At 41.4% G+C, this 24,953-nt stretch overlaps 1 protein-coding gene across 5 annotated transcripts in view; it reads right to left on the bottom strand.

Moving 5' to 3' along the window:
• The window catches only part of RGS12 (regulator of G protein signaling 12), a 92,928-nt gene extending 68,040 nt beyond the window's left edge, over positions 1–24,888 (bottom strand). For 2 of the 5 annotated variants that reach the window (XM_081021494.1, XM_081021496.1), the window contains exons 1-3: positions 24,705–24,886; positions 19,982–21,920; positions 5,192–5,308 (exon numbers count right to left, since the gene is read on the bottom strand). In XM_081021494.1, coding sequence (XP_080877620.1) covers positions 5,192–5,308; positions 19,982–21,826 — 1,962 coding nt within the window. In that variant the 5' untranslated portion in view covers positions 21,827–21,920; positions 24,705–24,886. Of the gene's footprint in view, positions 1–3,391; positions 3,889–5,191; positions 5,309–19,981; positions 21,921–24,704 lie in introns of those variants that run through there. The other 3 variants (XM_081021495.1, XM_081021497.1, XM_081021498.1) reach the window with 3 other exon arrangements.
• Positions 24,889–24,953: the final 65 nt, after the last annotated feature.

The raw sequence follows: 24,953 nt of genomic DNA, 5'->3' as shown, positions 1-24,953 counted from the left end.
CTTAGTCATGCTGGCCACATGACCCGGAAGCTGTACGCCGGCTCCCTCGGCCAATAAAGCGAGATGAGCGCCGCAACCCCAGAGTCGGTCACGACTGGACCTAATGGTCAGGGGTCCCTTTACCTTTAAGCATACTCCTGGTACCCTCTAAGGCGAGGGGCCCCCCCCCCTGAAATGGAGACTCAACAAATCCAGGAAAGAGGTAGATAGATACTGGTTTGGGGCAATTATTGGCAGATGTAAAAATAAAAACAACCCCCCCCCCCATTATGTTACAAGCAAATATAATTTTCAATGTTTTTCACAAAGAATCAAAGACAGTTCTATCAATGGGTTTCTGTCTCAAAAGACCCCCCTTCCCAGGGAAGCAAATAAGTTTGTTTTCTTCACTGCATATTATTTGTTCCAGCAGCATTAAATAACTAAACCAATAAATGAAGTAATAAGTGGCCTCAAGATTAAAATATTTTGCCTTGATCAGTATTGTGGACCAATATCCTCTTTTCAGTTGTCAAAGCGCTGAACCCAATTTGGGTTCTAGAATCATAGAATTGTACAGTTTGAAGAGACCCCAAGGATCATCTAGTCCAACCCCTGCAATGCAGGAATCTCAGCTAAAGCATCCGTGACAGATGGCCATCCAACCTCTGATTTAAAAACCTCCAATGGAGCCCACCACCTCCCGAGGGAAACCGTTCTCCTGTTGAACAGCTCAGAAAGTTCTTCCCAATGTTTAGCCTCAATCAGCCTGAGCTGTGCTGAGCTGCAACTTTCTCCCCCTCCTTTCCCTTCTCTGCGTGCAAAGTTCCTCTGCATAGTTTGTGTTCAGCACATGATTCACTGACACAACCCCATCCCCTTCAGACCAATTGACACTGATAAGGCTCATTACTTGGTGTCCGGGGTGGTTCTCATGCTGAACATCTGAGTCAGATGTTCAGCATGCAAGTCACCCTGGCTGATCCCAGTGGCTGCTGGGCTGGGAAGGAAGAGGCTCACTCATGTAGCAAGCCGCACTATACCTAGGGCCGTCTTTACCTGGGGGTGCAAGCGGTGTGGGGCACCCGGGTGTCAAATTTTTGGCGGTGCCAGATGCCCGCTGCTGAAGCCACTTAAGCTCTTAACTATCTACCTGTCATTGAAATAATACATAATTTTGATCAAGCTAGAAAAACAAAATACATAGGTATTATCGAAATGTATACCTACTGTTTCACTAAAGGACTTTCGACTTCGTGCGCTCATTTACCAAAGATGCGCCGTGCCAGCGGTGGTGCTTATCATTCACAACGGCGGCACTTGTCATTCACAACAGCACCGTGCACACGAAAGTAACTCTTACATCAAAATATTACGTTACATATTGCATTAAGCTGCTATGCGGCAGCGGGGTCAGTGGCACCTTTGACATGACTGATGTTTCTCCTAAGGAGGTGCCTAAACAATACTTGTAAGTTTAAGTGTGGTGGTGTTGTATACTTAAGTATAAGTGTATTGTAAAGAAATGAGAAAATAAAAATGCTTGTTTCTTTTTCCTTCCTTCTTTCGTAAGCAAGAGATAAGGCTTAAGCCGTGGTGTCTGACATAAGCATAATAAAAGTTAATTTGGGGGCTAAACTACGGTAAATTTGGCGGTGCTGGGGGGATCTTTGCACCCCGGAAGCACATATGCTAAAGACAGCGCTGACTATACCAGGCCAAACTATTTCTCCATTTAGTCTACTTTTACTGGCAGCGGCTGGCTCTCTAAGGATCTCAGGAAGAGAGAGGTCTTTTTCATTACTGGCCAGACAATCCTTTTCACTAGAGATGCAAAGGATCAAAGCAGGGACCTCCGGTATGCCAAGGATGTGCTCTGTCACTGAGAAAAAAAATGCTGAGAAGGGGAGGTGGATGTTGGTGCAAATGGCACCGGCTTCTGCACTTCTCACAAGCTTTTTACTGGGAAGGGTAAAGAGGGAGAGGGCAGCTGCTGCTCTACTCCTTCAAGGCCACATTGTCTCTCCACTCCACCCACAAATTCAGCCCATGAAGAAAAACACACAGGCAGAGGATAGCAGGTGCTAGGGGAGAGGGTCGGATTTCAAAACCTGTGGGTTTCTCAGAAGGAATACTGGACTGTCTGCTGTTCAGGACACTAAATTATAGGAACTCATGTTCTCTTCCAGCAAGGCAGTTCTTAAGTATGAATAGTCAGATCTGTTTAATCAAGGAATTTCTTAAGGACAGTTAGGGATGGAACCTCCATTTATGAAGGCCGTATATCTTGTGTTAGCAGCAGCTCCCAGCAGGAAGCAACAGAAGTTAGTGAAAATATGAAACACACCAAATACGTTAGTGTTATATATATGAGAACGGGAAGAATGCTGTATAAATATTCAAATTTAACTAATAGATTGACTAACCCTTCAATGATTAAGCTATTAAAGTTTCAATTAAGTTTCAGTCTTAATAATAATCCTTTTAAAACAATGAGATTGTATAGCAAAAATATATTCTCCCTAGAGAATCTACTTCAAAGAAAAAACTGTATCAAAGCATTCAAATGTCACTCTTAAGAAAACTGAACATGTTTTTCAGGATATGGTTGAAACTTACAATACCAATAAAAAATATGCTATCCAATGCATGCTAGCACTGAAGCAAGTCCAATTCTACTCATAAGTTTGTAGCCACAAAGGATTTTTTAGAAGACAATTTTTTTGCGTATTAAAAATGTGCTTGTTTTATTTTCTTTACCAGTAAGAATAAGGATAGCCAAGAAATAGCCACAAAAATACGTAAGGTCTCTTTTAACAACCTGTTGAAGATAGATATGCCTACCAGTGAGTTGTGTGTGTGTGTGTGTGTGTGTGTGTGTGTGTGTGTGTGTTTTACTGGAATGTATTCCATTAACAATCTAGCCGGGGCATATTGTTCCCCTTCCTTTTTTAATGACACAGAGCCTTTAGAATACTTCTCTGTGTTTCATTTAAGAAACATTAAACATTTTTAAAAACTGAAACATCCCCGTCTCAAACTTTATCTGAGTCATGAAAACCCCCAACGGGTAGGTCTACCAAATAAACATACAAAGAACCATCAAACCATGCAGTCAAATTATTTTTATACATGAGGAGCTGCCATTGTTTAATGCATTTAATTATTCTTAGAAAAATGACAATGCACAGTGTTGCATAAGTACCTACTGGAAAACCACTTTACTGCTGACTTACACAATAAAAGAATTAAATATAAAAATTATCAGTTAACATTAATAGAGGGGGGAAATCATCTGGACAGAATGTAGACTTTTACAGGAACTATATGGAAGACCTTGCAACTGAAGGCTGTCCTTTAAGTCACTTTCTTGAGTTCCATATACACTATTAGATAAATGAAGCATACTTACGTGACTAAAGTTGCAAAGTTCCTCCATGTACAAGTTGCCCCTAAGGGACTTCTCTCTCATTTTAAGGAAAGTTTCCTACGAACACACATGCTTACTTCTCCTGTCCAGTAAAACAAATGAAACTAAGGTGCCTCTTCTTCCTTCCTTCACAGTGGAGACCCACCCAGACTAAGCACCAGTTTGTGTATCTACCCATCAAAAGAAAAAGAAAAAACAGCTTGCACTCAAGGCTTTAAATTGTTGCTGTGACTGTCTTTGCATAACAATGAACCTCCACAGAGACTGCATACTAGTGGTTCATAGGTTCAGTGTGAACTGTATAGAAAAACTTTAAACTAGCTCTAAAATCAAACAGCAACTTTATACAGCTTGTTCCCATTTTCTCTGTTTCTCGGCATGTAGCTGCATGTTCCTTCAAGATTGCAATCACATGCAAGCCTATTATGCTATTTGCTTCATCCGACTTGTCTGTTCCTTGCTCCTTTGACTAAGCAAAAGAAGGTTACAGAATTCTTTTTCCTTGTGCAACAGGATTCTCATACATTTCAGTACCACGCCCATTTATTTTAACTCACAAGCCTATGAAGTACTGAGGATACGTCTATTATGTCATAGCATTAGTCAAACTCCAACCACAAAAAGGTCATTTGTGTAGCTAAAAATGACTACTTCTGAATATACTATATAAAAAATATATAGGATATTGCCACCCCAGTAATGAATTGTTCATTCTTTTAGAAGCTTGCTACATTTTGAAAATCACGCTTTTCGAGCTACATTCTATTCAGTGTTCACTTTTTGAAGACTAGTAGAGACTCTCCCCGCTTACACACACACAATGATGAAGGCTAGGCATTGTTACGAAAGCAGGGATTTAGTTACAAGGCATCAAACCGAGAACCTAGGCAAATTTATAACACAAATTCCACATGTTCAGCAGCACCACCTATATTATAAGAATATTTAGCATGCATGCATTAAATGGCCTCATTTGCATGCCACTTGAAACCATAATGAAGCTTAATTATGGTTTAAAGGTGAATGTGCAGTGTAGTGATGCAGAGGAAGAAAACTGCAGCCCCTTCACTCCTCCCCCATTCTTGCTTCTGAGGGTTCAGCCTTAGGATTACGTCTGAAACTGAGTTCCATGGTTTGCCTTCCCCAAACAAGCCATAACCAGTAAGGCAAGAACAAAATATGGTTATAGCTCATGGCTTGTTTGGAGAGATATACCGTATTTTTCGCTCTATAAGACGCACCAGACCACAAGACGCACCTACTTTTTGGAGGAGGAAAACAAGAAAAAAAATATTCTGAATCTCGAAAGCCAGAACAGCAAGAGGGATCGCTGCGCAGTGAAAGCAGCAATCCCTCTTGCTGTTCTGGCTTCTGGGATAGCTGTGCAGCCTGCATTCGCTCCATAAGACGCACACACATTTCCCCTTACTTTTTAGGAGGGGAAAAGTGAGTCTTATAGAGCAAAAAAATACGGTAATTCCCGAGTCTGGGTCCAAACGCAACGCTAAGCCAAAGCAGGGCTCAACTCCTGGCAGCATCAGCAGTGGGAGCAGGGAGGGGTGACGTGACCCCCCAGGACATGGCACATTCATTTTTAAATCACAGTCAAGCTTAACAGTGGTTTAAAGTGATTTGTCAACCAGAACAGAGAAAAGCAACACGTTAATTTACTCTCGTTTGAGAACATATCTACTTTCCTTAGAGTACTGTTTAAGCAGCTTATCAATGCCTGTTCACTCTCTCTTCACAGGAAAAAGTGGAAGCTTAGTGTAATAAAATTACCTCAAGATCATCAAGTGAGCGAGTAATGCTGAATCTCTTTGTCCGTCCAAATGATCTTCGAGCAGAAGAGCGCTGGGGAAGCTGTCCTAAACCAGATGTAGGTCCAAACTTTGTACACTAAATAAGCCAAGAAATATATATTTAATTATATTGCTTTATTCATTCCTGATACAGCAAAATTTATTTGACTTTATTATCCCCGTTGATGGCACTTAGTATTTACCGTATTTTTTGCTCTATAAGACTCACTTTTTCCCTCCTAAAAAGTAAGGGAAATGTGTGTGCGTCTGACGGAGTGAATGCAGGCTGCGCAACTATCCCAGAAGCCAGAACAGCAAGAGGGATCGCTGCTTTCGCTGCGCAGCGATCCCTCTTGCTGTTCTGGCTTCTGAGATTCAGATTTTTTTTCTTCTTGTTTTCCTCCTCCAAAAACTAGGTGCGTCTTATGGTCTGGTGCGTCTTAGAGAGCGAAAAATACGGTAGTTTAAAAAAGCAGGCTTAACAATAGTCATTTGTGGGACTATGTGCAGATTAGCAACTAAACAATGATATACTATTATTTATTTTACCGCCTAGATCTGCTACACAGATGCTTGCGGTAACATGCCTGCTTTTTAAATTCTAATCAATGAAATAGATCTTGAACAAATTTTACTTTAGCTAGCAAGTGAAACAGAATAAAAAAGAGACCAGTGAATAATCCAATATACATAGAAAAGTGCACAAACTGAAGATAAGTGGCAGGCAGCATTAATACTGCAGGTTAAAATAAAGATGCTCTACCACCCATCTGCCTTCATCCCTAGCCTTCTAGTGCAGTTCTGTTTACATAGGTGACATAGTTGCACTGCAGAGAACAGTATTAGGCGGAAGCAACCTTGACCTCATGTCATAGCCCAGGAGATACTTTCCCTGATCAGAGAACATCAACTATAAATCAATCCTTATTCCCTTTAATAAACCACAATGTTAGACACCAGACACCATCTTCAACTGTCTTCTGAATCACCCTTTTGTATCTTTGTTTTCTTACACTCCTCTGGACAGGTCTGGATTAAAGCAACTGGAGGCCCTGGGCCAGGAGACATTGGGAGGCCTGAATTTAATAGCATCTGCTCCTGAGAAACAAAACCGCATTCTCTTCTTTATCTACTCAATGGAAGCAGAACATTGCTGAAATTTGAGCATTCATGAAAATATTGTTTCTAAATTTATAAACTTTAGTAAGTTTACAAAAGTATGGAATTAATGAAGACATTCACACAGAACATTCATAGGGGAATCATAGCTATAACATTACACTATATGCAATAGTTTCTTTCGAGCATTTTTAGATGCCAACTTATCAATTATATCATTAAAATCAGTGAGTTGCAGTTTATCATTTTCTGTGCAGAGAATGCTTAGATCACACAACCAATCTTGGGCATAGCTGTCAACTTGAAAATAAGGCATCAGCACCCTAGAAAATAAGGGATCAGCAGCCTCACCTGTCCTGGGGACAGTCTACGGGATATCTAACAATCCAGGATAGCAGCGGGAAGCAGCGGAAAATGGCGCTGGAATAAGGGAATTTCCCACAAAAAAAGGGAAGGTTGACAGCTATGATCTTGGGACATTGTTGACCATAGATCATGCTATATCCTTCTTAGTCTAGAAAATAATCTTTCATCAGTACAGTTTGTAATTGTTAAACACACGAACAATCTGAAAATTGTTTCCACATTTCGAAAACCTGTCCAAATTTTCTCCTGTAATATTATTTGATACATATATTGGTGGCTGAAACTTTCTTTTTCCACAGGGTAAGTTTGCACAGATGGAAGTGAAAGAGTTCATTGACTAGACTAAGGCCAGCATCCTTTGGATACACTTCCAGCAATGCAATTGTGAATCTGTTTCTTGTTTGCATGCAGGTTCACACAAAAATAAAAATTACCAGCTAATGTGAGCATTTGACTATGCTTTCTAGTTAAGCATGTTAGCATAGAGTTCATATGATTTTTCAATTTTCCATGGGATGCCAATAATCAAATCCAGTAGAAGCTAAAGCTGTATTTGAGGCAGGTTGGTTACAGAAAAGTCTGCACACGAAACAGTAGACTTTTGCTTTTGTGGGAGAATCTACTAGCCATTCTCAAGGGTGGTTTTCTCCTTTTACTTCTTACTATAAATAGGGACTCAACTTCTGTTGCAATCTTATAAACATATACCAGGGTATAAGCCCCCTTTGAGTAGCATGGTTCCTACTTCTTTTATGAATACTCATAAATACATTCTTCATGTGTGTCTGGGAGATAATGGGAAGTGAACTACCGCGTCTGCTATTTGCAAATTTACTTTCATAAATGAGCAAAGTACACTAGCCAGGACACCATATTATAGCTGATAAAAGGCCACTGTTGAAAGCAGTGCCCTTGTGTCATCTTCTCCTCATTCCTGCTTAAGAAGGCAAACCCCATAACATGACATCACCACAGTGTAGCTTCCATGCTACCTCACTGACCACCATTTATAGGAATGGCAAATTCACATCATAATGATGACATCACCTTTTTTTTGTTTTTTGGTTTGCTAATTGTTATGAGGGAAAGAAGAGATGTGGGGCTGCTGCTTTTAGCAACAGTCACATGTCAAATGCAACACACAGCCCTGGGCTTAGACATGTGGTTCCCAGGCCTTTTTGTCTTTTTAATAAGCCCAATTCAAAGGCTTTAGCCCACACAAACCCCTCCTTTCTCCCAACGTGTATGGTTGCCATACTTTGATTCATCATAGCCTACCTCATGGGGCTGTTGTGAGAATCAAAGAGGGAGGAGAGAACCACATATGCCACCTTGGGGGAAGGACAGGATATAAAATGTAATGAGTAAGAGTGAGGGAAAAGCTAGAAATGGAAAGCAAAGTAGTCTCTTAGATAACCAGGATATTCCTTACCCTGTTCTCCTCAACTCAACTCCTAGGGATGTAGCAGGTGCTGCAAAGTGCCCTGCAGAATCCTCACCAGGTAAGTGGGCAGGAGTTACCAACAAGACAAGTTTGGGAAGTCATGTTTGGGCATCATCCAGACATGGTTGGAGTTGTTCAGCGACCACCCGCTTCATCACCTTGCCCAAGAATGGAAAAATTGAGACTGGGAGATAACTGGCCACAATGGCTGTTCCAAATATAGTTTTTAAAACAACTGCTTCTTTAAGCGGTTCTGGGAAGACTCCCTCACAGAGGGAAGCATTCACTACCCGATGGAGCCCTTTGCCAAGCCAAGCCTGGCTCGCTTGCCAGGATGGGCAAGGATCAAGAAAACAGGTGGTTGGTTACACTCATCCAAGCAGCCTGACCACTTCTTCAGAGGTAACAAGCTGAAATCGGTCCCATACAACTTGACCAGACAGAGCATGGGCACTCACCCAGCCCAGCTCTGCTACCATGGTAGAGTCAACCTCTTTCTGAATTTGAGTGATTTTATCTGCAAAAAACTGCAAAATCATTGCAGGAGATCTCGACCTCACAGGACCTCAATGGAGAAAGTGGTTCTATTAAATTATGAACCTCTTGAATGAGTCTCCTGCGACTGTTTTCAGCTGATGCAATAGAGATGGCAGCGATGAACAGGCTTTATGGATTCTCTCTTCTGGAAGTGACATGCACCTAGACCATCCTTAGATGTGTCTGTACTTCAAGTTGCTCTGCCAGGTCATAGTATCCGCTGTGTTATCCCTTGGAGCTGTGGTAAGGTTTTGCTTGAGCCTTCATATTTTGGTCCCCATTGGCAGATGACATTATTTTTCAGCGGTTGTGCTGTTAGGCTAAACTTATTTAGTTTATGCTAGTTACTGATTAGTACTGAGAATCTTCTGTAAGCAGATGCCTTCTGTCTTGCTTTCACTTGGTTTAACTCCATATATTTGACAAATTGTGATTCAGGCATTGTACTGTTTCTTGTTGAGTTTTCCTCCTTTTTGATTAGCTCTGCCCAACGCTTGCTTTAGAATGGCAGCATGTTCTTTGGCAGCTGATGCGATTATCATGTCATCTGCTATGATGTGTGCACTTAATAACACTCATTTTTCTACTAGAACACTTGCAGACTTTATTCCAAAAAGGAGTTTGTTGGAGTAGTATCTCCATGGGTAAATAAAGATGTGGACTTCTGAAGGCTATTTGTCTACTGTCACCTGCACTTATCCAGGATCATGAATAGTTTATTTCTAGCTGATTTGGCCTTTTGTGGGGTAGGGGTAAAGATGAGGGAATCCTGAATTGCAAGCAACGGAAATGGTGCCCCTTAGCTTTGTTTTGCTATGACTATACAGTTATTTTTTTACTCTCTGATTACCATGTCATTGACTTAGGTAGGGTTTGGGTTTCCACACTTTGATAACAACTCTATCAGCCTCCAGCCTTTAAAAAGTAGCCTTAAGATTTGGTAGCATTGCATATATTTTCCTGGATCCTTGGATCTTTGGGGTCACAGATGGAACCAAGCAGATACACTGAGTGTTGGGAAATTATCAAAGCCCCTCAAAAATATCTAGATATAGTTTGAAAACATTATCTTTGCTGGAGGGTGCTTGTAATGCAGATGCAGAACGGGAGAACTTCTTAATTACACCCAGCTGTGCTGTAAGCTATTCCTGTACCCTTTCATTTAACTGTGGCATTTCCAAAAGCAGCCAGTATGTTCTCTGAATAAACACTTTGCCCTCCAGGATCGCTGCAGTTTTCTGGTCTTGTATTTGCTTTAGATCCACTGTCTGGCAACTGAAGACTCTCTATTCAACACCAACAGTCTTGTATCCTGCATCTTGCTCCCTTGACTTCTTTGGTTGTAGTTTTGCTGCCATTATTCCAACACATAAGTCATGCAGCCTGTTCCTCGGTTCAGGAGTTACATCTGTTTGCTTTTGGATGAAAACTGGTGCCGGTTACCGCTAGGTAGATGTAAAGCCACTGCCTCACACTTTCTCCAGTGGCTGCCTGTAACCGTAGTTCAACTGGTGCCTTAAACTACTTAAATTTGTTACTGCAGTTAACAGGGACTACAGACTTCTTGTTTGGGCTGCTTTTGATTCAGTGAGGGAAACAGGCCTATAGGCCTAAAGAGAACCTACAAGTATGAAAACGGAAGGAGAGGAGCCGTCAGTTAGGAGGGCAGAGTTGCTGTTGGGCAAAAAGAAGAGTGTGCATGCTATGGGATGTAGACAGAAAAGTGAGGGTGAGTTAGCAGAGAGAAGCATGAGCAAAGAGCTCTCATGGGTCAACAGGAAGAGATTTCACTGTAGTATGCAGACAGAAAAAGGGAATTAAGTCAGAATGGAATAAAAACCACACACACACACACACATATATATACATACACACACTATATATATGTATGTATGAATATGTATGAATGCACTCCAAGCAGTGCTATAAAACTGTGGAGGTGGTTGATGCCAGCATGTCATTACCTAAGGGTAATTCCAAAGGGGTTGCTGCTTAGACTTTTGCTTCAAATGTCTGCTGTTTATTATTTAATGGATAATTCCCCCTCTTAAATATTGTACTGATTAGCGCACCATTTTTATTGTTAGAATATTTCATACAATGCTTCCTTTTTTAAAAAAAGTATTGCATTTTTTTGTTATTAAGTGCAATAGGCTTCCTGATGGAAGGAAAAGCAAGATGCAACCATTCACTGAAATAAGTTGGCATATATGCATATAAGCTCACATGGCATATATGCATTTAAGGGTTGCGTTTTTTTAATGAACAGCTGATGTTTGCTGAAATAAACCAAAGTCACTTGTGATGCAAGGACAATGTTAACAAATCTGCATAATACTATCAGTTTCTTCTTTTGCATAATTATAGTGTCTTCAATCTTCAAGAGCTCTGCTCACTTTGCTTTGGAGACTGTCCTTTTAGTAAAGAGAGAGAGAGGGAGAGAAGCTTTTTATAAAGCAAAATTAGTAGCAGCTGGAATTCTGTTTAGCGCCATGCAATTTAATGTAACCTTTTTTAATTGTAGGATTTTGTTCTATTTTTAAATAACATCTAGAAAAACTGTTCTAATATTGGGTTGCTATGCATTAATTTCTGAGGGCAGAACTACATGTTCTAAGGAACATGTGGTGACTGCTGAAAATAGCAACTTATCTTCATCCTTCCTCACTCCTTCATAATGTCTAGCACAACTTACCCTGACTAATTATGCTGTCCATTACCCCACCTCCACTGAGCATCACTGACTGCCCCTGACAGGGAAGAGAAACGCTTCACATAATAATGACTTCCAGACATAGGTTATGTTGTTCTACACATTGCAGAGGCTGCTTTTTCAACAACAACGTTTCTTATATAGTAGAGCTCTACCCCAATTAGTCATATTCTTCATCCAACCTCTGCTTAAAAACCTCCAAGGAAGGAGAGTCCATCACTTTCTGAGAAAGTCGTCCATTCCATTGTAAAACAGATCTTACCGTCAGAAAGTTCTTCCTAATGTTTAGTCACAATTTCCTTCCTTGTAACAGGAAGCCATTGGTTTGAGTCCTACCATCCAGAGCAGGAGAAAACAAGCTTGCTCCATCTTCCATGGGACAGCCCTTCAGATATTTGAAGATGGCTATCATGTATTGTTGGTAAAGCTTTGTTTTACATTCTGTTTAGGCTCAGCGGTTAACCTATACCAGCCTGACATTTGCTGTGATATCTTTAAATGAGAGGTGTTGTACATGTAAAGCCTGACTTGACCTTAAATGTTCCCAGCAAATTATCAAGTTTTACGTGACTAAAGGTGATGGAGTTAAAAGGACGTTAAGTTCTTTGTTAGACATACTTAAGAGATCTACTTGGGAGGATAAATCTGCTTGATCTCTCAGAGCAGAGCTGTGTTCATGGGTGGCTCAGATCCTTGCCCTGAATGGAGGTCCAAAGGTGCCTCTAGACCAGGGGTTGGCAAGGTTTACCTCGCCTGGGCCAGTTCACTCTGTGGGCCAGATGCGCAGACACGATTTCCGGCGCCACAGAAGCGAGTCCCCACTCCGCACTGCGCCGGTTTAGCGCAGCATACGGGGACTTGCCGAGCGGGCGGCTCAGTTTGTGGGCGGCTGGTGGACTGTTTAAACAACCCCCGTGGGCTGCTTGTGGCCAATGGGCCGCAGGCTGCCAACCCCTGCTCTAGTCTAGACACAAGATTCAATTCCTGGAAATAAGCTAAAGAAGGAAGACAGTGAAGAGTATAGACCCTAGTCTTTTTACAGTTGTGGGAAGGAAGTTTGAAGTTGGGGGAGAGAATACACTTATATCACTTTTAATTTTGTCTCTGCTCTGATGCTAGATAAACAGAAATCTGTATCTCATTAAAACATTTGATTTTTAATTTACGTAACTTTTTAAAGTTGCAAATTGCTTTATGTGTGGTTTCTGCTAATCTAAAATATGTCAGCTTGGGGTACATACTGGTCAAAGGGACCAAAAGGAAAGGAAAGAAGTCCATTCTTTGATGCAGCTGTTGCTAGCACAGGAAGACTCCTAAGAGCTGATTCATTCCCCATGTAATACTGCAGTTAAAAATCTAGGGGGGAGACTAAGAGTAAAATGACAAGAGACACCATTCACACAATTAGCAATTGAGTGATTTTCAAAAAACTAAATAGCAGGCACAAGTCTAGGTCTGGGCTCTGGTGCTGTGCATGTTTTTTGTCAGGTGGGGTGAGAACTCCCATTTGCATAAAACTGGAAGCTTTCCACTGCCAACATTAGGTGTGTGGGTCCTAATATGCTACAGTGGGGTGGAGGGGAATATGTGAAATTCCCGTGCCTCACCCACCAGGGTCCCAGTTTAGATTCAGCCCCCCTGTGCCTCCTATTTACCTTTAAAAACCATTCACTCAATTGATAATTGCATGAATGGTATCTTGTTTAATTTGGCCCTGAGAAACATTGAAGACTATATGATTATAAGAGAAAGGAGAAGTAGTCTTAAGAGAAAAGGCAGTAAGAGACTTCGGGCATAAGCAGAGAAGAAGAAGAAATTCTAGTTATGGTGTTATAAGAATTTAAGGTCTCAAATACAGTATATAAATTAAATGTACAAGGCAAACACGTACATAAATATATAAACCATATATCTGAAATAGTACAGGAAGACAGTCTTGAAACCATTTTGACTCTCCCAAACTGACCAAATGTTTCTCTGCAAGGGGGTAGGAAATGAAACCCCCCCCATTGTCTCTGTGCTCACAAATCCTGCCTTAAGGGCACATTTAAGGTGTGAATAGGGTGAGTCTGTGACCTGGCTCAGGAACTAAGTATTTATCATTACAAAAGAATGGCCAAGCTGCAGGGTGATCCAGTCAGTGACCATTAACAAGTTTTCTGCCAGACAGGAATTTGGTGGAGACCACCTCTTTCTGTGATGTATGTATGACGTATTGGGGTGATGGTCTTGAGTTTGAGGGTGGGCAATTTCAAAAGTCTACATAAGGGCTGGCACCCCCTGGTTCTGGGTCCTCCTGCGTGTGGGGGGAGCACCCTGTTGCAACAGTTTTAATAAAGATCAGGCTTACTAGCTGCTTTGCTTCTCAGTATTCTCTGGTTGGCCTCTGTTATTTTCTCCTACTGATAGGGAACCCACTTAAGGACTCTATACAGGCTCTTGGATACCCCATAAGGGAAAAAGGGCAGATTTTGTTTACAACAATGGATAACTAGTAAACTGAGATTTTAATATGCTTGGAATTTCCTTTAATAGGATATGAACAGCCCAGTTTAGTACAGTATTTAACAGACAAGGTGTATAAACATTGATTTCTAAACATTTCTTAAAGAATGTTGCTCTCCAATCTCAAAAGTAGCCTGAAAACAATATGGAAGGATAAAAGTGGAACATGGGGGGGGGGGTGTCAGAAAAAATGCTGTTGTTAACAGGTATTGCAGAAAACAGCTGGAGCAAGCAGATTATTTTTAAAAAGACAAGCATTTATAAAACGAACCTTTCCTCCAAAACAATCCTTCCCCCCAAAAGTATATTCAGTCTGAAAAACTCAACTATGCCTCACTTCCAAATAAGATAAAATACTGTAGTCCTACAAGGGAGGCCCAATGAGGCACAACCATCTTGAAATAAACATGAAAAATATTTGTAAATGAACATGCAACAGTATTATATATTGGGGCGAGGAACTGCAGGCCTGGCCCAGAGGCTAAAAGTGTCCTCCTATCTAGAACTTGCCCCAAGTGACACGTCTCAACAGTTCTGTGCTTCCTCAAGTGTTTTAACCTGGCTGGAATGTGCTCTTGAACTGTGATAATGCCTCTTGTTTGCAGAATAAAGAGGTATGTGTGTGTGTTTGTGTGTGTGCGCGCACACACGCGCATGGACATGCATGTAGAAACTGCTGACTTTTGCATGACTGGTTTGTAGTCTACTGTACAACGGTAAGAGTCATATCTGCTGCCCTGCCCACTTTTGGCTCTGGCTTTACGCCTATCCATGTTTGTCTCTGAACTTACCCATCACTAACATGCAGCCCAAAGAAGACAACTTGCAGGTTCTGGCTGCAAAAGCTTCCCCACTCTGCTTTCTATGAATATACAGTGGTACCTCGGGTTAAGTACTTAATTCGTTCCAGAGGTCTGTATTTAACCTGAAACTGTTCTTAACCTGAAGCACCACTTTAGCTAATGGGGCCTCCCACTGCTGCTGCGCCACTAGAGCACGATTTCTGTTCTCATCCTGAAGCAAAGTTCTTAACCCGAGGTACTAATCCTGGGTTAGCGGAGTCTGTAACCTAAATCGTATGTAACCTGAAGCGTATGTAACCCCAGGTACCACTGTATATAAATACACCCTCTCCTTGGGAATTCTGTATCAATGAAAATAATATATTGAATAATCTGCTAAATATTACTTCCTCCTCTGCTTTTCAAAGGATTGCACTACAGGTGTCTCCCCACTCCATTGTGATCAGCATGTGTGCTCCTGCTGACACATGTGTTTTCAGTGCTGAAAGGGGGAGGGGCGGAATGGAGGAATTCACACTTGTGCGCATCCCAGTGACACATGCAGTGTGCGGGAACTGAATCCCTGTGTAAGTGGGGATTCCCCTGTACTTCATATGCTCTGGGTGAGTATTCTGCAAGTCATTATTCTCTCCCCAGTGCTATTTAATATCTATATGAAGCCACTGGGAATGATCATTTGGAGTTTTGGAGGAAGATGTCACCAATACACTGATGATACACAGCTTTACTTCTCCATAACATCTGAATCAGGAGAGGCTGTGAAAGCTTTGGATCAGTGTCTGAATGCAGTGATGGAAACAAAATCTTTCACCTGGAAGCAGTGAGAGACTAAGGGTGGGTGAACAGAAAGGAAACACATTGTTTTAGCTGAATCATCCTTCCTTTCATAGTCTAGGATCCAGGGAAACTGGGGTGCATGACAGGTACCATAAGACAGCTAGCCAGGTACATCTATTGAGGGACATATGCAGGGCATACTCCCAACATATGTGTAACAAGGTGAATGATTTTCATGCAGAGTGTGCAGGTGTACATAGTCCCTAACAGCCAGTGTCAAATTGTCTATATAGGTAAGACATAACAATAATCTGTCCTAATTCATAGGGCTGGTCCCTCCACTCCTACTAATGCATGAGACAGAAGGAAGCTCCTGCCCGATGGTGTACACACTCAGACAGTCAACAGGATGCAAGCTGTGTTAAATCAAGAGAACAGTGATGCATTCCTCAGTACGTATGTTTATGGAGACAGACACTGACAAAGTTAGACGACTAGGTACAAAGATTGTGTAAAAGTTCACTCATGGAGTTCACTTGAAGGTGAACTAAATAAGGGAGATGCTCTAGAGAGGAAGGAGGGTACAACCAACTGTTCTGTAGCGGTATGAATATTGCTTCACCATGGGATGTAGAGGCAATACAATGTGAGGGACACCTCTGGAACCAGTAGTAACCTTAGTGAGCAAAGAAACCTTAGAGTTCTCTGTGCTCAAAAAAGGTGGTCAGCAGCTGGTGTATACTTCCTGTTGGGTAATGTACAGAGTGCCTCCAGTTGGTGGCAAGCAGCAGTAGTGCCAACAAAAGAGATAAAGTCCCCACATTGTGTGCCTTGTGCACAGATTCCTCAATCTTCTGTAGATTCAAAGGGGTGGTAAAGGGTGGTATACAAATTTAATAAAACAATAATTCTTCATGTGTCTCCTCCATGAGAGGTCCATAGGGTGGCAACACAAGAAAAGGTCTTTTCTGCAGTGGCTCTCCATTTGCGGAACGCTCTCCCCAGGGAGGCTTGCCTGGTGCTTTCATTACATGTCTTTAGGTACCTGGCAAAAATGTTTCTTGATTACCAGGCTTTGGCTGATTAACATTCTATGGCCTTTTAAATATGTTTGTGGGAGGGATGTTATTGGTATGTTTTTCTTTTATTATGTATTTCATATTCTCATTTTGTATTTTTATGCTTTGAACTGCCCTGTGATCTTTGGATGAAATATAATAAGTAATAAAATAACAGTGCCAATAATAATAAGAATGTGATCCTCGGATGAAGGGCAGTATAGAAACAACAACAACAAAAATAAATATAATATACCCAAATTGTCTTTGTGAAGGTACTCTAGCCCAGAATTGGAGCTGCATAGTAAGGACATCTGGAGCAGTAACAAATCTATACAGCATGTGCTTGGTGCTAGGACTCGAGTTAGGAACTGAGATTATTGGCACAGAGAAACAATATGTACCCAGACAATATGCTGTGTGAACTGTAAGTTCATCTGAGACATATGTCGTATGCAACACAGGGTGCCAAAGTTGCCGGTGCAGAGAGCACAGAGTATGGGACACTGGAGTTTTGGTGGAACTGCCTGTGCAATGAGAGCCAGGCATTCCATATTTGGCTCCTCTTACTAGGGCAGTTTATGCTAGGGCATTTTGCTAATTCCTTAAGTTTTCTAATACTTGTAAGACACTTGATGCAACCATACCTAGGACTGTTCCTATAAGTATTGGCCTTTAGAGCTTTAATAGTGGGAGTCCTGTTTCTCTGGACCTGTTCTTGGCAACACTTGCCTTTTAAATATTTGTTCTTTATCTTTTTCAGGCAGCTGCAGTTAGAACATACTGGATCCTTCTGTATTAGAAAGCTTCTGGTTCATTCTGGATTCAACAGTTTTGGCAGATGACATGATTTTTGGGATCTGGCTGTTCATGAGAAGGCTGTCTCTATGAAACTACAGTTCTCTAAGATGGAACAGGAGAGCGGAACATCTATTTTTTCTGGCCTTAACTGCTGTCCACGGCTTCTGTGCAATTGCAGCAAGATATAGGCATGAAGACCTGAGGGCAATATTCCAGCACCTCTTTTCAGGAATGCTGGTGCAGTGCCTTTGATGTGAAACCAGTTCTGAATTATAATTGTTTTTAGCAATATTGACCTCCCCGTAGGCTTATGATTGGAGCAAAATACATGCCTACATTCTTGGACACTTATTACCATATCATTCAAATTTTTGCTGTACTGAAGCTAAATTTTCATAGAATCATCGGCTTGGAAGGGACCACAAGGGTCCTCTAGTCCAACTCCCTGCAATGCAGGAATCTTTCACCCAACGTGGGGCTTGAACCCACAACCCTGGGATTAAGCATCTCATGCTCTAACAACTGAGCTATCCTGGTCCTTTCCAATTTTGATTGTTATTTGGGGTGGGGGGTTGGGGAGGACAAATACCACCAAAGATCGCAGGCAATTTTAAAGAATGGTGTGTGTGTGTGTTTTAACTTTAAGTAAGAAGCAAGGACTTAAAAATAAATAAATTACTGCTGCTTCATTCAGTTGGCAGTTTCTGGCAGCCTGCTTTGATCCCCTTCCAAGATGTCCTTGGGAAGGGCATTATATCATAATGTAGTATCCTTTCCAGGGCATTCTGTCCAAGATTTTTTAAAATGCAAGAAAAACTATGAGCCATCTCATATTTAAAGGCAAGACGCCTCCCCGCAAAATCTTAAAATTTGCCTGCTGCCATGAAAGTTGCTGAATATCCTGCCCCTAATTTTGAAGGAGACGAATAGTCCCATGAAAGGGGGATATCTGGCACTCCTTTAATTCAAATGGTTAGCAGGTGGCAATTTCAGGCATTTAGGAATGTTAACACTGCGAGACGCTTTATTTTAGTAATAGGCCAGCAGTAAATCTTGCTGACACAATGGGTTCAAGGCCAGGTGTTCTTTTGTTTTGTTTTTCATTTGTGTTAGTAGGCAGCACAGGTCCCTTCCCTGTCCATATGTCAAATTTGACTGTTTATTTTTCTAATTGTGGGCTGGTCTGACTCTCTTTACGATGCACCTCAGTACTTAATATTTTATTAGAGGTTTAAGCATATGAGCCTAATGCCCCCAAACAAATTATTTTGTGGGGCTACAGGAACTTTGTGGGGCAAGTCATTCTGGGAGCTCTTCCTGGATCACAGTATGGCATATGCTCAATTAACAAGACAGACGGGCACAAAGTAAGAAGCATGTTGTGAGGTCGCCTGCTTCCTGTCCTCTTTCATTACTTGAAGGCCTTCCCACTTTCTCAAAATCTTTTGGTTCGCTCAGGTGCAAATGACTTGGGGATGAGAACTGGCAAATCCCATTGCCAACAGATTAAAGCATATCTAGACTGAGATGGCTGGTTGACTGCTATGTTGAAAAGGATGGTTCTGAGATGTGCTAAGCACCCAAAGTGCATTGCCAGAGCCAGGGAAAAGGTTAATAGGACTTGAGGTGGAACCTGGTAGTAGTGGATGCTACATATTCCCCACCACAGCAGCATTCCTGGAATGATCGTGAATATCTTTCAGGTGACAGTTATGGCACAGGATTAGAGAGGGGAACACTGCAGGGCATCCTTTCCTCAGACCCGTCTCTTGGTGCTACTCCGCTTGGAAGAACAGGGACAGAAATTCTCTTGTGGAATGGCCACATCACCTACCCAAAGCTTAGAAGGCTGAAAAATGAGGCCTTTATAAAGCCTCCCAGATCACACTTTGAACAGGTTAGCTGCAACGACTGAAAACCATATGGGCTCATAGGCCCTGAGCTGGGGTGGCGTATGCATACTTCTAACCCTGCCCCAATCACTCAATAGCCTTTACAATGCCATTTTTCGGTCTGTATTGAAAACTTCCAAGTTTACCCTGCTGCACATTCTTTAATGGTTTAATAAAGTTGCTGCCCATACATTCTTTCAATGTATTTTGTGCAGTCTTATCATTCTGCATCTGTGTGCAACACCTGGAGTTGCTTTAATTGTTATGAAAAGATCAGCTCCATTGTGGCTGTACCAGCCCAAGTTCTTTTGCAAGCATATTTTACAGAGGTTTTCTAGTTTCATCTCACAAGAGGTTTGCACGTTACATGGTTTAATTATACATATAAACCCCAAAACTTTGACCATTTGATATAGTGCGGGCAAATACAGTACTACAAAGAAATTAAAGAACAGACTTATTATGTCTAATTTTCCATGGGTGACACTAAAAATTCTTTGCTGCTCATAAATCACATTCCAATCCTCCACCCTACAGATGCAGTGCAATATTATTATTCAACATTCCTATTATCTGTAAGTACAATTTCTTTTGCATGGTACTGATAATAATTACAGACAAGGGGGAAAGAACAGAAGACAGCAGCTCCTTTATTATATTCCCCCCATTCTCTAACAGCACTGCTTTCCAATTAATGGGCAAAATGACTGCAATTTCAAAGCATTTTCTAACAAGTGTTACATGAACATTCTTACCTTTTTATCTTCTTTGGCCTTTCTGACATTCTGTTGAGATTCAAATGTGTTTTGTATATGAAACCCTTTTTTAGTCAATTCATTATTTTGAGACATTAGATGAGGCTGCCCAAAGCTGCCATTAACTCTGTATCTGTCAGCAGGAATCTTACTCATGGGAGGAGGAAGAGTACCACAGTTGACACTTGACCAACCGTCTGTAGAATCTGTGTATGACTCTTGGTCACTTACACATCCATGTTGCCAATCTTTTAATACATGAACCGGCAACCATCTTTGATTGGAAATGTTCACAGAATTTTTCTTGCATGATGTAACTGAGCTTTGGGGAGGAACTAGTGGAACCTCAGTGCGAGCTGAAGGAGCTAAGAATTTACTTACATTTTGAGATTTATCATTCTGAAACATTGCTTCTAATGCAGAGTTGCCTTCTTGTTCATGACCAAATGCCCAATGGGAAATAGCCTGACTTCTACCTACTGCACTGTCTTGTGCACTATTAAGAACATGTTTACTTGAGTTAGCTCCTAGTTCAACTACCAAAACTCTATTACTTTTCTCTTCTTGGTTAAAATTTCCAATGCCACTATCACTATTACTGCTCATACTGTTATTCTGTTGACCATCTGCATCTCCATCAAGAAAGGCCCTTGCCCGAACTCCCTCAATCAATTCTCCCATATCCCTGTACAAAACAGAGACAAATTGAAGAACAGGGAGAGATGACACTGGAAATTCTAGGCAGCCATTAGTGTCTGGATCTGCTGTGCATTCCAATCCAAAACGTCGTGCAATGCCCTGGTGAATTTTATGGTGAAAAAGCTCCGGATCCACCATAAACACATGGCATGAGGTCCTCAAAACTGCTTCATCTTCCTGAGCCAAACTTCCATCATCAATGGTTTGCATGGTAACTAACCCAAAGAATCTTCTGTCATCAGGGCATACAGCACTAAATGCCAGCTTCTCTGCAGGATATTCTGCAATCACACCAGATTTATTATTGCAGAGTTGAATAGAGTCATGCATAATCTTCATTATAACCAATGAATGGATTTTTTGTTCTGCTCGAAGACGTCGCATACATCCACGAATAGCCTGCAAACTATCATATTCCAGATTTGAACTTGAAGATGGAAGTTCAATTGATCCTAGGTAGCCTACAACCATTGCTACATTTAAAATACTTGCATCTAATCCAAAATATTCCTGGTTTTCCACTCCAATTCTAAAAACTGATTCATCATTCAAGGCTTTGGGCAGTTCCTCATTACAGGGAATATCTGGGTTGTTATTTTCAGGTCCTACTTCTAATTTAACAAGAGTGGTTTCATGGACCAGCATTTGCTTTCTGGTCGTCGTCTGCAGATTACCAGCAGAAATGTTAGGATTTTCAAAGATCATGTTGAAAATTCCACCAGATTGCATTTCTTCTACAACCTTCTCTGCTCTGTTTATACCCAGTCCTTTGGAATCGGGCTTTGGCTTCAGCCACCCCTTCCCATCACAAAACCCAACTTCTTCATCGCTTGAGCCAGAGTCTGCGTGGACAACCCCTTCAGCAATGACCATGTGTAAAACCCCAGAGCATTTGCCTATTAGCTTCACCACATCTTCATGGGATGCCTTTTTCACATTGATTTCATTTATAGCAAATATTTTGTCTCCTGCTTTAAGTCCCACATAATCAGCAGGACTACCTTTTAAAACGCAACTAAGAACACAGGGAGCCTGGCCAGAAAGGGTAAATCCATATCCAGCTCTTCCTCTAGCAACTTCAACACTTCTTATGCTGGGACCATGCATACGCATCCGGCGTTTCACTTTCTCTCCTGGTCTGTACATGCTGGTATTTCTTGGAAAAGAAAGTCTGTGCAATGCAGTGTTAATGTTTCCTGGGATGCAGGCAAGGAATTTTCATGTCTTTATCCAGTGAAGCCTACAGAGGGGAAAAATACTGTTTAAATATATCTGCTATTCCCACTTTTGTTGTTGTTGTTCAGATACGTGGTAGTAATATAAGGAGGCTGACCCAGGTACAAACTTTGCTAAGCAAAAGGAGCACCCAGCACAAACTCTACTATTTATTAGTGACACATCTACTACTTCCCCAAGTACCTAATATCTGCCAAGTTCACTCTCAGCAAGAAGCCCATGAATCTGCTGGCTTTCTTCTGTTCGTTTTGCTCCATATCTAGTCCCACAGTGTTAATTGTGACAGTTCCTAAAAGACCAGATCCTTCTATTCTGATATTCACTTTTGTAAAGGCAGATACAAAGAACTTAAAGCATGAAATATAAAACAATCCTTCCAAGAAATTGCATTGAGCCTCACTACTGAAAGCCTTAACTTTAAAAGTCACATTTTTCTAGTACTGTACAGTGCTGGCTTGTTAGCACACAGTAGAGCTTACAGGACCAGAAATACTGTACTGAAGACTCAGATTTCGCACCTTTTCACACTTCCTAATTCATCCATTTGCTGACATTTTTATTGTGATCATGGATCCGTTGTTCAAAGCCTCAAAATTCTAATCATCTTGTCCCCCATTTTATTCTATAACAGTGGCTGCAATCTTTCATTCTTGGAAAGAAGTTCTATTAGGCTCAATGGAACTTCATGTCAAGCAAGCATGGAGCAATTTAGTTACATTCAAACTAACATTATGGAGGACACTTCTACTCTTTCCATGTGTACTACTTTGTTAAAGAGATGTTGGTGAAACCACGTTTGGGATGGGACAGGAGTCCCTCCCCTTTCTTTTCTCTGTCTCAGACTAAATCCAGAGCCGGGAAACAATACCTGAAGTCTCCTGGGTTCAGTGTGGGTTCCTTGCAGCTCACACAGAGCTCTGTCCTCCAACTGAAGGTTATAGCCAGGGACTTAGGGGAATTAGCCAGGAGCAGCTGCCTTACACCACCTAAAGGTAGGACCAGCTTTGACAGCTTGGTTCCTGCCTGGGTGAACTAACCCTTCTGGCACACCTCTTCCCCCTAGCAACTTACATGACCAATCCCTCTGCTTCTCCACAGCCTGGGACCTCAGTATCTAATGGCTCACCCCTTCCCATGGGTACCTCTCTGGGCCCTGTTATCATCAGCAGAGGGCTTCTCTGCATACTCCCTCAAACTGAGATAAGGCAGTTAAAAGAGAGAGGGCCTTCTCAGCACTGGTTCCTTGCTTGTAGAATGCTCTCCCCAGAGAGGCTCACCTACATCCTATTTTAATAATATTTTGGTGCCAGGCAAGGTCATTTCTATTATCACAAGCCTTCTAATCTGACCCTTTTAATCCCTCTAATATCCAATAGTAATTTTATGCAATGTTTGTTTGCTGCTGGATTCTCTGTTTTTTTTATTAGGATGGTTTTAAAGCTGTTGTTTAGAAATGTATTTTGCAATTTATGCTTTGTTGGTTTGTTTGTTTTATACTATGCTGTATGTCACTCAAAGTACATTAGTTAAGTATGAAATGAAAAAATGGAACATGTTGGCTTGACTGTAATATGCTGCCCACAGTGACTTCTTCACATTGCTCAATGGTGGAAGTTGATCCATATCTACAACATCCTTTTTCAAAATGTGGCCAGAGAACTGCACACCATATTCTAAACATGGGTACAGCAAAGATTGATACAGTGACACTGTGGTACTTCGTCCCTTTCCTAACACCAAGTTTTATTTTATTAATGGAGCTATTTTAGGGGGGAAAGCCCTCCCAATGTGGATAATATGAAAATGTAAATCCTTAACATCAAATAAAATGCCATAATTTAAAATAGAAGTTAGAAAAATCTAAGTCCAATCAAGCAATCCCTAAAAACAATTAAATTATTTAAAACACAATTAAAAACCCAACAGTTATAATCCAACATCAGATCCCGTAATTAACTAAAAATAATGAGATACTATTTCATGGTATCATAGAATCACAGAATGGTAGAGTTGGAGGGGACCCTGAGGATAATCTAATCCAACCCCTTACAATACAGGAATATGCAGCTGTCCCATACAGGGATCAAACCTGTAACACTGGCATTATCAGCACCATGCTCCAACAGAAATATCAGGTTTTTTTAAGTGTCTGCACTTATGTAGCCAAAACATTACTGCAATAGTATCAACAAGCGAGAGTTAGTCCTAAGGTCTGCAACAGACTGGAAAAGGGAGCATGGAGGAAGAGACATATAAAATGTAAAGAAAACTATCTGGTTCACACTAAGAATATATTCTTAATGCCCCCAGGACAGAAGTGAGGTATCAGAAATGCTAATTTAGCTGTGATGGGGCACATTGTGAAGGGCCTGCCAGCATGCCTATTTAACAGATCTTACAAGTATATCAATGAGCAGGGTTGCAAATACCGATCTCAAGGCCCAAGCAGATTCATGTGGGTGCAGCTGGTCCTTGAAATCACTTTACTTCAAACCATTCACTGTACAACTTTAGAAGTTAGCAGCAGCACCCAGAAGCATACAGGCAACCAACTGGTACAATACTGGTGTACCATGTTCTGACCACCTGACAAGTCTCTAGATAGTTGCATCCTGTGTTAGCTGAAATTTCAAAACTGCGTACAAAGGCAGACCAATATGCAGAGCATTTTGAGTCCTCCAAGTTCATTACAGGAGACATATGACTGGTATCCTTCATCACATGCATGTCTTGCCATTTGAAAATGTACCTCCTATCATTAGCCAATATTCCCTTTCTATTTTCACACCCTTTAGGTGAAGCGAACTTTGTTATCCCAGAAAGCTCTCCTTGGCATAGGATCCGCACCTGGCCATTCCACCCAGTTCAGAGTGGGGTCCTTTCAAAGCTCTTCAAACTCTTCTTGGGATTTCATTGTGCTCTGAATAATCTGCCACCACCTGCAAACTCATTACTGGTAGGCAACTTGTGAGCTGCTGCTTCGGAAGCTCTTTCTGGCTGAAGAGCGGGATAAAAAGTGTTTTGAACGAACAGACAG

The sequence above is a fragment of the Podarcis pityusensis genome (assembly GCF_964106645.2).
Source record: "Podarcis pityusensis genome assembly, chromosome: 9".
In the NCBI taxonomy this organism is placed as follows: Eukaryota; Metazoa; Chordata; class Lepidosauria; order Squamata; family Lacertidae; genus Podarcis; species Podarcis pityusensis.
Note: the sequence above shows the minus strand (reverse complement) of the source record. Positions and strands in the feature narration are given on the sequence as shown.